Source organism: Protobothrops mucrosquamatus, unplaced genomic scaffold (genome assembly GCF_001527695.2).
Source record: "Protobothrops mucrosquamatus isolate PMUCROS unplaced genomic scaffold, P.Mucros_1.0 scaffold1201, whole genome shotgun sequence".
NCBI lineage: Eukaryota > Metazoa > Chordata > Lepidosauria > Squamata > Viperidae > Protobothrops > Protobothrops mucrosquamatus.
The window spans coordinates 230147-243465 of NW_015387412.1; the positions used below are offsets into that span (position 1 = coordinate 230147).

The window sequence follows — 13319 nt, forward strand, 5'->3', positions numbered from 1 at the left end:
ACAAGGAACAGGGATGACATGATAGTAGTATTCCAGTATTTGAGAGGTTGCCACAAAGAGGAGAGGGCCACCCTATTTTCCAAAGCACCACAAAGCAGGACAAGAAATAATGGATGGAAAGTAATCAAGGAGAGAAGCAACCTGGAATTAAGGAGAAACTTCCTAACAGTGAGGACAATTAACCAGTGGAAGAGCTTGCCACCAGAAGTTGTGGATGCTTCATCACTGGAGGTCTTTAAGAAAAGACTGGACAGTCACTTGTCTGAAATGGTATAGGGTCTCTTCCTTAAATGGGGGTTGGACTAGAAGATCTCCAAGGTTCCTTCCAGCTCTATTCTGATTGATTGCAATAAGAAAGTATAGGATTATGTAACAAATTCAACCTGGGTTCACTTCCCAACACTCCAATTTGTAAAAAAAAAAACAAGAGAAAAAGTTAACTGCTTGGATGCATCTTTTTTTAAAAAAGGTTTTTTTATTTATAATACAGTTAAAAAAAAAGTGGACATAACGTAACATTCCAGTATAAATATTTCTAACAAATTGTTCCTCTTCTTACATACAGTTCTTTATCTCTATATATATACATATTTTTTTTTCTATACAATATCTAATTTATTTCTCTATTTACTAACCTAAAATTATGTGTATTTCTATCTTAACACTAGACTATAACCCGGACAGTCGTCCTTGATTCACACCAATAGTAAAATTTGTCCCAGATTTCGAAGTAATCTGACTCTGTCTTGTCCTTCAGTTCCATTGTGAGCCTGTCCATATCGGCACACGATAATATTTTGTATAGTATCTCTTCCTCGGTTGGGGTTTCTTTATTCCTCCAATTTTGTGCATACGCCAATCTAGCAGCAGTGAGGATGTGTAGCATCAGGTAGAATATCCCTTTGTCGTATTTCTGTGTAGTTATGCCCAATAGGAGAAGTTCTGGTTTTAGCTCTATCTCTATCGTTAATATTTCTTTCAGCCATTTTTTTTTATCTTATTTGCTTGGATGCATCTTATTTGAGATATTTATTTTTTCTCTGCCTTCCAGAGCTGATCAGGTAGAATTAGGTTGCCCTAAAATGTTAGATTTCTATCTCAGGTTTGCATGTCGAACTGTCAACTTAGATTGGCTGAGAGCTGAATCTGACGTGTCCTATACCCCCATATTTTTACCTATTTCTCCTTCTCACTTTTTTTTCCCTCCAGGTCCTATTCCTCAGCAATGCTCGTGGTCCTGCTCTTTTGTGCTTTAGTGTCAGCAGTGTCGTCAGTATCCACCCCAGCACCAAAGCAAGAAGTCCACAGCTGGAATGCTTGTTCCTTGGTGGTGTGTGGACCAGCTGAGAAAGGGATACCCGGACGGGACGGCCGAGATGGAGTTCAAGGATTAAAAGGGGAAAAGGGAGAGCAAGGTCTGGAATTCATGCCTTCCTGGTGTTGTTTAATTCTTTTTGGGGGGTCAGCTTTCTGGACATGCATTAAAAGAGGGGTTTTTTCCCTTGCATTTTTCTCCAGTGTATTTGCTCCATTGGGGGAGTGAAGTGTATGCCCGTGGAATCAAAAATTCTCTTTTCCACTGATTCTTCCCTTTGTTCACTTGTTCCTGTCGCTCTCTCTCCATTTGGCTCTTAATAGGCAGAAAGAAAGACAACTCATCAATGCACTGATGATGTTAACTAGTTGGGTAATGAAACATCTACAAGAAAACCACCAAGCTCAGAGAGCACCTAGGACCGACTCCACAAAAACCCAGGACAGAAATTTGTACCAATTACTTGCAAGATTGTATGTAGTTGAGCTAAGGACCACAGAAAATTAGGATGGGATTGTAGGTTAGCACCGCCCTTTTCTAGTCCTTGGGAGTCCTTTGTACCAATGTTCTGACAGCTGCTTGTGACTCTGTCTTATAAGTAAAATGAGTTCAGTGCCATGTGTAGTAACTTCAATTTGGGTAGAGAGTAGAATTTACAAATCAGCTTTGCCCCATTTTTCTTCAGAAGTCAGTTTGGAGGAGAATAGAATAGAAGGCAGCTCTGGATTGTATGGAAGATCTGTCTTTGTATTTAGGGGAACATGGAAATAGTTTCCCATCGGGCTTCTGGCTGAACATGCAGAGATCGGGACGAATAGAAGACATCTGAATTTATCCACATATTTCATCAAATGGATTAAACAGATCTTTAATCTCAGAGTTTGAGATTGTTAATCCCTATTTCAATCTTGAACCACAGGAAGGAAGGAAGGAAGGAAGGAAGGAAGGAAGGAAGGAAGGAAGGAAGGGAGGAGGGAGGGAGGGAGGAAGAAAGGAAAGGAAAGGGAAGGGAAGGGAAGGGAAGGAAAGGAAAGGAAAGGAAAGGAAAAGAAAGGAAAGGAAAGGAAAGGAAAGGAAAAAAAGAAGAGGTGGAGGGAGGGAGGGAGGAAGGAAGGAAAAAAGGAAGGAAGGAAGGAGGGAGGGAGGAAGAAAGGAAAGGAAAGAAAAGGAAAAAGAGGGATAGGGAGGGAGGGAGGGAGGAAGGAAGGAAGGCCTACTTACGTTGACTCTGTTTACATTTCTTTCTACCTCATATCGTCAACTAAGCTTTATGTACAACTTTAAAACATTTCCCTCACCTTACCAAGTATCCTGCTTTCTAGCTGTGGTCAACAATAGGGTGCAAACACGCAAGAGTTAAAGAAAAAAGAGAATAGAATACATCTGCTGTTTGCAAGCCCGATAGATCAAGTCTTACTGAAATCCAAGTGAAGGGAGTAGCAGGACTTGAAGTTTACCCATTGGTGGATAGCATCAAGATGGTCCAGTAACGACCCCTCAGAAAGTCCAGAGCTTTCCTTGGTTTCATTGGTCTATCAAAACTTTATTTAAATTATGTAATACCGGCTGGTATGCCCCATATTTATAATTTAGCTTCGGGCACATGTTATGCAGCTCTCTGTTCGATGAGTCATTTCTTCACTTTTGAAGTTGGGTAACTTGAAGGAAACTGAGAATACTGAGAAGCCAGCAAAGACTTATCAGAGGAGGGTATTAAAAGTGTAAGATGACCACCTTCCTATTTTGGAGAACTTTCTTAAATTTCCAAATAGGTTAAGATAACTCAGGAAGTAATTTGAGTAGACCTTTCTTGAAGGCCGCTGAGCCTCACTTCGTATAATCTCTCTCATGGCTTAAGAACCCTGAGCTTCCTCTCAACACGTTTTTTTTTTTTTTAAAAAAAACTCCTATTATGATTAGTCAAAATAATCTTTGTTGCCTGGGAATTGTTGGAACTGAAGTCCAACATACCAAGGACACAGCTTGTGGAGAAAAAAGCCCGGACAATCATGACTTTAAACATGTAAGTGAACAAAGCTCAGTTGAATGAAGGAAGGTGGAGGGGACCCTTTGACTTGCATGAATCAACTTTCAGGGCTGCTTTTCGGATATTACCAATTTAGCAAGAATCGTGAGCTAGACTTTTATTTAAATTAGGTTTAAATCAGATGGAGATATACCCAAGGCGCCTGTTCCTATTGGATACTACTTTTAGTTTCTTTGGGCCAGTCTATAGAGATTCTCAGTCATCCAGGTCATGGTTGTCCCAAAGATGCTTTTTCAGGAAGCAACTGGACTTTCTTGTTTTTCTTTGAAGACATTTCTCTTCTCATCCAAGAAGCTTCTTCAGCTCTGACTGGATGGTGGGGAATGGAAGGATTTATATTCCTTGCAGACAGCTGGTCATTTGCCTTCTTTTGGAGAGTCGTTGAGGCCATTTGGAGGTCTACCTTTGTCCTCAGGGTCACCTGAGTAGTACAAATGTGTGTGGAGCCTTCTTGGCTGTAGGATGTTTTCTGTCCCTTCACCATTGAAGACAGGTGCAGGCTGCTGGGGATGGGTCTGGGTTGCCTCCATCTCAAACAGAAGCGCAAATGATTCCTGGAGTCTGCAAAGTTTTCTGGAAATCTGTTCATCCTCCCGCACCCTTTGCAGGGCGTTCATCCCAAAATGCATAGCTCAATGTCTATGGAGGTTCTCAGTCCTTCAGGTCCTGATTGTCCCAAAGGTGCTTTTTCAGGAGGCAACTGGACTTTGTTTTTCTTTGAAGATGTTTCGCTTCTCATCCAAGAAGCTTCTTCAGCTCTGACTGGGCGGATGGATTTATATTCCTTGCAGACGGCTGGTCATTTGCATCCTTGTAGACATTGCCACAGTCATTCTATTTCTGTTGGCAGACCTTTGAATTATTATTTTTAAATCTTCTCCAGTTCTTTCTTTTTTCTTCTGCTGTCTTCAGGTACTGCCACATCCACTATCCAGACTAGGCTCAAGACCGCTGTAACAGAGCCCATCCATCTTTCTGCTGACCTTCCTCTTCTTCTCTCTCCTTACACCTTTCAGGTCTAAGAGCCTTCTCCACAGAGCTGAGTCTTTGCATCATGTGTCCAAAGTGGGATAATTTGAGCTCGATCACCTTTGCCTCTAATTAGAACCCTGGGATGATTAGAGAAGTGGGGCAAATGGATTTGATGGTTAGGTTTATTCTGTACAGGGCTAATCACTTTACATTTTTCACGGGCCACATAGATTTGCATCACTTTTCCAAAAACACTCAACATCACCTAATTCATAATCTTTGCTTCCATTTGTTTAAAGGACTGCTAGGCCCAAAAGGAAGCCTGGGTCCTCCAGGGAAGATGGGGCCAGCTGGACCAGCAGGACAAAAAGGGTCTCAGGGGAATCCTGGAACAAGAGGCGATGCTGGACAAATAGGTAAGATGCGTCCGAGATCACGTCTCAATATCCAGCTTGGGGATCCAAATAAAAGTCCAGGTTCATTCTGTTTCTGGAAAACTTTACTGTTTATTGAATACACGGCATGGTAAGGTCAAAGCAAAACTAACTTTGAGGTTGCCAGACACCAGTTTATAGAATTAAATAATAATTTCTCTGGCCCAACCCCCCCTCCTCTCACGTAGTCCATGTAAACAATTTCACTTTGTTATGGGAACCATCTGCTTCTTCTCCACACCTGCTGCGGTGTCCTTGGAGAGGTTTCAGGCTGTCATAGTCTTCAGTGGAATCGTAGAGGTTTCGTTTCTCCATCTAACCCATTCTAAAGCAACACATTCCCCCTCCCTTACTCTAATGGAAAGTTGAAATGAAGAGGCACGTAGCTGCCCAAGTTTCATTCTTGACGCCACCTTTATGGTTTCCAGTTTTCCCAGTTGTTAAATGAGGCATCCAACGCGCCCAATTTGACAAACTTTTTTTTGCCACAGTTGTTAAAGTGAATCCAACTTCCCTCATTGACTTTGCTTGTCAGAAGCCAGCTGGAAGGTCACAAATTGCAATCAGCTGACCACAGAATGCTGCACCCTAAATCATGACCATGTGAATTATGTGGGTGGTACGGTGGTTGTACCTTCGAGGACAGGTCACGAGTCCCTTTTATTGGTGCCATCATAACCTTGAACCATGGTTAAACAAATGTTTGTAAATTGATAGTACGCGACCTGTACCATCATGTACCATTGAGCTATCTAATCGAGGCTTACTGACAGCCAGCTTCATTGCTCAGAGATATATCTGGTCTACATCTCCAATACTGTAGTTTATCAACATACTCAAGAAGTCTCAGATAAAATAGAATAGAATAGAATAGAATAGAATAGAATAGAATAGAATAGAATAGAATGTAGAATATAGAGTAAGGTAGAGTAGAGTAGAGTAGAGTAGAGTAGAGTAGAGTAGAGTAGAGTAGAGTAGAGTAGAATAGAATAGAATAGAATAGAATAGAATAGAATAGAATAACAGAGTTGGAAGGGACCTTGGGGGTCTTCTAGTCCAACCCCTTACTCAGGCAAGAAACCCTATACCATTTCAGACAAATGGTTGTCTAATCTCTTCTTAAAAGCTTTCAGTGCTGGAACAAGTTGTTCCACTGGTTGATTGTTCTACCCATCAGGAAATTTCTCCTTAATTCTAGGTTACTTCTCTCCTTGATGAGTTTCCATACCTTGCTTCTCATCCTGCTTTCAGGTGCTGTGGAAAATAGCTTGACTCCCTCTTCTTTGGGGCAGCCCCTGAGATATTGGAACCCGGCTATCATGTCACTCTATACCCTGTAGCTCTGGGTTGAACACAATAGATCACTGTCCTCCCTAATACATTGCTCTCTCTTTTCTAACGTTTATTTCCTTTGACCAGGACCCCGCGGGATTCAGGGTTTGCAAGGTCCTCCTGGAAATGTGGGCCCTTCCGGACCGAAAGGTAACATTGGCCCACAAGGTGAGAAAGGTGTCAAAGGAGAAACGGGTAAGTGTGTTTCATTAAGAGAGACCGATTCCCTCTACTGATGCTCCATAATTTGATTAAAAAGTAATTATTGAAGAAGAAGAGTGTGACAAGGTGTTCGACGGATCGATGGGGCTGTATTCTTGCAAACATCAATTAAGAGATCATTGGCAGTCCATCTGCAATGTCCCAAAGGGATCTTCTTTTCAAGGAGGTTGGAAAGATCAGTGAGTTTATTGAAGCTACTGAGCAAGGTCAAAGCAGTTTTCCAAATTCTGTCTTCAAACCCTTTTAGGGAGTTAACCCTACGGTTTAAATTTAGAAAAATTGGGATAAAATGGTAATAAGATATCTGGCACAAAAAAAAATAGAACTATGCTTTCTCTCCTATGCATCTACAGCTATTGAATCCTGAGCCTAGATTTGAATTTGCATATAATAGTAATAATGATGATGATGATGATGATGATGATGATGATGATGATGATGATGATGATGATGATGATAAAGTTGGAAGGGACCTTGGAGGTCATCTAGTCCAACCCCCTGCTCAGACAGGAAACCCTATACCATTTTGGACAAATGGCTGTCCAGTCTCTTCTTAAAAACTTCCAGTGTTGGAGCATTCACCGCTTCTGGAGGCAGGTTGTTCCACTGGTTAATTGTTCCAACTGTCAGGAAGTTTCTCCTTAGTTCCAGGTTGCTTCTCTCCTTGATTAGTTTCCATCCGTTGCTTCTTGTCCTGCCTCCAGGCGCTTTGGAGAAGAGCTTGACTCCCTCTTCTTTGGGGCAGCCCCTGAGATATTGGAACACTGCTATCATGTCCCCCCTCATCCTTCTCTTCGTTAAACTAGACATACCCAATTCCAGCAACCATTCCTTATATGTTTAGCCTCCAGTCCCCTGATCATCTTTGTTGCTCTTCTCTGTACTCTTTCTAGAGCAGTGTTTCTCAACCTTGACAATTTTAAGGCATGTGGACTTCAATTCCCAGAATTCCACAGCCAGCATTGCTAGCTGTGGAATTCTGGGAGTTGAAGTCCATATGCCTTAAAATTGTCAAGGTTGAGAAACACTGTACTAGAGTCTCAGCATCTTTTTTACATCGTGGTGACCAAAACTGGATGCCGTATTCCAAGTGTGGCCTTACCAAGGCATTGTAAAGTGGTATTAATACTTCATGTGATCTTGATTCTATGCCTCTGTTAATGCAGCCCAGCACTGTGTTGGCCTTTTTGGCAGCTGCAGCACACGGCTGGCTCCTATTTAGGTGATTGTCCACTAGGACTCCGAGATCCCTCTCACAGTTACTACTGTTGAGCAAGATACCCCCTATACTACTGTATACCTGTGCATTTGGTTTTTCTTGCCTACAGTAAATGTAGAACCTTACTTTTTTCACCATTGAATTTCATTTTGTTAGATAGCGCCCAGTGTTCAAGTCTGTCCAGATCCTCCTGTATGCTTGTAGTTGTAATAAATAAATTCTTAAACAAATAGAGAGCTAGATCGAGTATCCAAGAATTTGGGGGGCGGCACAAAACACTAAGAAAACAGAAGATTTGTTAGGAGGCAGCTCACATCAACATCAGGTGCACGAAATTGTAGAGTTTCTATTTTTTTACGGTTCTGATTGGTTTTGTTGCAATGCCATGATGAGTCTTGTGGGCATGAATTGAGAAGTATCAGATTCATTTTATGAAAAAAATGGATTAGATTAGGAGGCTACCTGCCCTATTCTTTTATTGGGCATTAACAAAGCAGAACTGAAAACCAGAAATGACGTTCTTGTTTTGTGATTCTTATTTTTGCAAAGCACCTGTCTCGTTTTGAATGTTTTGTTTTGTTTTCAATCTTCAATATCACTGTAGGTCTCAAAGGAGCCCTTGGTCCTCCAGGGCCCCAAGGCAAAATAGGTGCCCCTGGACCAGCTGGGGCCAAAGGATCAGTGGGCGAAAAAGGAGCAAAAGGAGACCTGGGTGTCCAAGGTAAGTCAAGAGTTGTGCCACATTGAACTTCAAGCATTGCTTGGGCTGAAAAACACTTTTGTTGCAGGATCCTTGTGTTGATTTGGTTGGGAAATAGGTTGTTTGTCCTACTCTCGGCTTCTGGAAGTGGCAGGAGATAAGAGGGGAGGGGGCTTTGAAATGTACATAAAAGGAAAGAAGAAGTTAGAGGGAAAAAAGGTGGGGTAGAAAGAGCAAACAGGGGCAGGAAGCAAAGTCTCAGGAAAGTTTTTCCATTCTTGCAAAACCAGGAAAGAGAAATAGATGTTTTAGCTAAGAAGAAAAGAAAGAAAGAAAGAAAGAAAGAAAGAAAGAAAGAAAGAAAGAAAGAAAGAAAGAAAGAAAGAAAGAAAGAAAGAAAGAAAGAAAGAAAGAAAGAAAGAAAGAAAGAAAGAAAGAAAGGAAAGAAAATGTATTTCTCCAGACATGAACGCCACAACTCTACCCCAAAATTAAGAGATTACAGGGTTGTAAAAGGGGAGGTTTCATTCATTCATTCATTCATTCATTCATTCATTCATTCATTCATTCATTCATTCATTCATTCATTCATTCATGGAGATAAACCAAATGCCTAGTGATTGTCACCCAGGTTTCTTGACGAGATTGTAGAAGCACTTGTCCTTGGCTGCTTCTTGAAAAGTTTTTTTCTCCCTGTCCCAACTTTCTAGTCTGCAATCCTGGTCTTCCTTCACGGTCTTCCACCCAGCTCCTAAACACGTCCAGTCTAGGACCAGTTAGCAGGGAGTTCCCTACATCTTTGTGCTCCATCTCACAATCACCTGCAGTTTTGCAAACCAGGTCTAGGAAACCCAAGTCTGGAAGCCCAGAGCAATAACAGTGCTTGAGGGTCTGCTGCCATATGCAGTTTGGTCCATAATTAGTTTTCCTGTGAGATACCAGATGCTGGAGCCCCATTTGTGCTTTGTGACCCTAATCCTGCAGCCTGGGAAATGAGCTCTCATCTAAGAATGAGATTGGCTTAGGTTCCTTCTCTTTGCTCTTTTTCTGATTGGTGGACACCTGCTTGTTTATTTTTTGTTTGTTTGTTTGTTTGTTTGTTTTAAGCAAATTGGCCAAGTTAGAGGTGGAACCATCAAAAAAACCCTTAACTGAATTCCATCTAATTTGGCAACAGCAAACCAATTCTAAGAAGTCAAGGAGCTACGTTGAGGTGCCCATGCATTCATCAGGGGTTGAGTTGGAGATTGAAGAGGACTTTATTTTTGAGTTGTAGCAGATGGCAGCAGATTGGCTGATCTCAAAAAGCTAAGCCAAGTCAGGGCCAATTAGCAGCTGGATGGCATCCACCAGGACATCCCTAGTCGGCAGACTGAACTGAGAAGTTGGAAACTATCCCAGCAGGTGGCAGAGAAACTACATCAATATCTTTGCTGAGAAAGATCCAATAAGAATTGAGCTTGACTCAAAGAAACATATCATGCTATTTGAGGGAAATAGAGAGGGGGCATTGAATGTATTGAGTTGAGTTATTTATATATGGTTTTATTTTTGAATGTTTGATTACCTTAACACCACGGTGTGTCCTGAGCACTTTGCCTTAAGAATTAAAAAAAACTAATAAAATGTGTTTCAAAAAAAAAAAAGAATTGAGCTTGACTCAAAGAAGATTTAGTCCAAAGAAAGTTAAGTTTCCACCCCCATCGTGTGTTCTTTAGAAATGTATCCCACCTTAAATGACTTGCTGGTCTGCTCTCTCCCAACAGGACTGCAAGGACCACCAGGTCCTCTAGGACCAAAGGGAAACCCTGGTTCTCCTGGACCCAAAGGAGATAGGGGTACCACGGGTGAAAAGGGGACAAAGGGCGATAGCGGTCTCTCAGGTGAGTGAGTTGAATGTTGCTTCCTTGTTGTGAAGTTTCATTTAACCACCTTTAGGAGAACGTCTCAAGTCTGTCCTTTTCATGTCGTTGTGACTTCCTTCCGGTGCCCTTTTTAACAGGGATGCGGTTAATATTTCAGATCAACCCATCTGATGTTTCCATCAACCTTTTGTCAATGTATTAGTTGGTAATGGGGTGGTGGGGTCCACATATATTTTCAGCAAGGAAAAGGCACATGGGAAAGGAAGTCAGTGTTTGGATGAGTCAACGGATGTCAGGTGCAAAGGATCAGGTCCATATGCTGATCTGAAGTTCAAAAAAGACTTATGCCCAAGAATCTAGTCAACTAAAATTCAATGCTAAATTGGCACCAGCTAAAGGTCAATGGAATTCAATAGCCATTGGACTTGGACCATTTGTGGCAATGTAACGACTCTGCTGCTGATGCATTTAACTCCACCTCTCAGTTCTGCCTGCTCTTCTCCTACATTGGTGTCTTCCTATTCATGATGCTATGGTCCAACATCTTGCAGACTGTGATCATCTTGTTCTCTCTTAGAGGTCAATCTTTTGAAGACCAAAGTTAGCAGCCTGGAAGGACAGCTGAAAGCTCTGCAAGCCAGCTTTGCCAAGTACCAGAAAGGTAAAAATGATGTGCAGAATACACAAATCCCTCTGGAGGAGTTTGATCTCCCAGCAAAGAGCTGATGGGTTAGGGCCAGCAATGCTGGGAGTTGAAGGCCACATGCCTTAAAATTGTCAAGGTTGAGAAACACTGGGTTAGGCGCACTGGTGCACTGCAGCGGCACCCATAAGCCCCAGAGTGTGGTAGAAAGCTTGACAGCAGGTGCTAATCGTTGGGGAGGTGCTGCTGCCCCATACTTGAAAATTGTTCACTGAGTTGAAGATGCTCGACCGCTTTAATCATCGGGGTTGTGTCAGGGTGAAAGGGACACTTGGTTTCAAAGGGACACTTGGTTTCAAAGAAAGTTCACGAGAAGCTTCCACGTTGTTTCGCGGAGCAAGGATGCCCTTCAAGATAGTCTCTTGCGTTTTCAGCAAGTGGAAGAAAAAATTGTGCAAAGTAAAACAACACAGCTAGGGGAACTGCATTATTTCCAAGGCTCTTCCAGGTTTTTACATTTATCCCTATTAGTGCATATATTGTACTGTATGTGTATCCCAAAGATGCTTTTTCAGGAGGCAACTGGACTTTCTTTGAATATGTTTTGCTTCTCATCCAAGAAGCTTCTTCAGCTCTGACTGGATGGTGGGAAATGGAAGGATTTATAGTCCTTGCAGACAGCTGGTCGTTTGCCTTCTTTTAGTGAGTCATTGAGACCACTTGGAGGTTTATCTGTGTCCTCAGAGTCACCTGAACGGTGCAAATGGGTGTGGAGCCTTCTTGGCTGCAGGATGTTTTCTGCCCTGGGTCCCTTCACTGTTGAAAACAGACACAGGCTGTTGGGGAAGAGTCTGTGTTGTCTGCATCTCAAACTGGAGCGCAAATGGTTCCTGTAGTCTGTACTACAGGACTTCCCCACCATCCAGGCAGAGCTGAAGAATCTTCTTGGATGAGAAGCAAAACGTCTTCAAAAGAAAAACCAGAAAGTCCAGTTGCCTCCTGGTTGACCTTTGGGACAACCAGGACCTGGGATGACTGAGAACCTCCACAGATACTCTATGTGTACTTACCCTAATGTATAACACAGTGAACGAAATGAATTTGTAAGGAGACTGTAAAGCTGCTTTCTGGGAAAATAATCCTAGTATTTACACACAGTAAAAAAAAAAGCTAATTTTATTTTATTTATTTATATTTATTTATATTTCACACGGCTCAGCGGCCAATCTCCCTTAGGTTTGATTTGATTTTATTTATTTTAATAAAACGTTCCTGCAGTTTTTGGTATGGTTTGGATGTATCTCCCATCCTTGCCATCTTTGTTTAATTTTAAGTTGATGTTGATGTTAATATTTATTATTTGAATGTATTCTCTGCATTTGCTGTCTTTAATTGGTTGTAACCCATGTAGAGGTGCCTCTAGCCTAGATGGACAAGATATACATATAATAACTATGGGATAAACCACTGGGGATTTTCCAAGGCTAGGATGATTGGGAAAATGACATATTGCTAACAGCGGTATTTGAAGAGTCACCGCTCTCTTCCTATGGCAGGTTGACCTTGCATCAATTTACATCAGTGTAATCATTTACTACACAATGGCTGGTGTTGACGCTGACCTAAGAATGCACCCTTTTTTTTGTTCATTCTAGTCGCCATGTTCCCAGGGGGACGCAGTGTCGGCAGCAAAGTCTTCATAACCAACGGCTACGAAGGCAACTTCGAGGACTTGAGACTCAAGTGTGTGCAGGCCGGAGGGCTGCTGGCAACTCCGAGAAATGTAGCGGAGAACGATGCCATCCAAAAGATTGCAGTGATGTACAACAAAGGGGTCTTCCTTGGCATAACTGACGTAAAGACCGAAGGGACATTTAAGTACCTAAACGATCAGCCCATCACTTACTCCAACTGGTTGCAAGGGGAGCCCAATAATAATCAGGGCAAGGAGAATTGTGTGGAAATGTTCTCCAATGGGAAATGGAATGACAAATCCTGTGGGGAGAAAAGGCTACTGGTCTGTGAACTTTAGACCATCTGTCAGGGCACCGTTTGGATCAGGGGGTCTTCATGCTCGGCCCTTTTATGACTCGTGGACTTCCAATCCCAGAATTCCTCAGCCAGCACAGCCATAAAAGAGCCGAGTTTGAAGACCCCCGATTTAGATCCAGGGAGGCTGTGATGTTTTAATACCATGCTTGCTTTTTATCTATAGGCATTAAATAAATCATGACTTTAGCTAATCCTCTCTAAATTCTAGTGAAGGGGAACTATTGATTTCATGTATAACATTAAAGTAACTATCAAGGACAGTTCACAGGTACAGTGTACTTTCCACCTAATGATTATTAATTAATTAATTAATTAATTAATCGGAATATGGCTGGAAGGGACCTTGGAGGTCTTCTAGTCCAGCGCCCTGCTCAAGCAGGAGACCCTGTACCATTTCAGAGGTGGCTGTCCAGTCTCTTCTTAAAATCCTCCAGTGATGAAGCACCCACAAGGTCTGAAGGCAACTTCTGTTCCACTGGTTAATTGTCCTCAATGTTGGGAAGTTTCTCCTTAATTCC

General features: G+C 42.1%; 1 protein-coding gene across 1 annotated transcript; it reads left to right on the top strand.

Annotated features, from left to right (window-relative positions):
- Positions 1–1225: 1225 nt before the first annotated feature.
- Positions 1226–12781, top strand: LOC107291855 (pulmonary surfactant-associated protein D-like). Its single transcript, XM_029285027.1, has 7 exons — positions 1226–1415; positions 4634–4750; positions 6188–6295; positions 8146–8262; positions 10008–10124; positions 10684–10767; positions 12405–12781. The coding sequence occupies exons 1-7, from the start codon at positions 1226–1228 to the stop codon at positions 12779–12781; spliced, it is 1110 nt and encodes a 369-aa protein (XP_029140860.1).
- Positions 12782–13319: the final 538 nt, after the last annotated feature.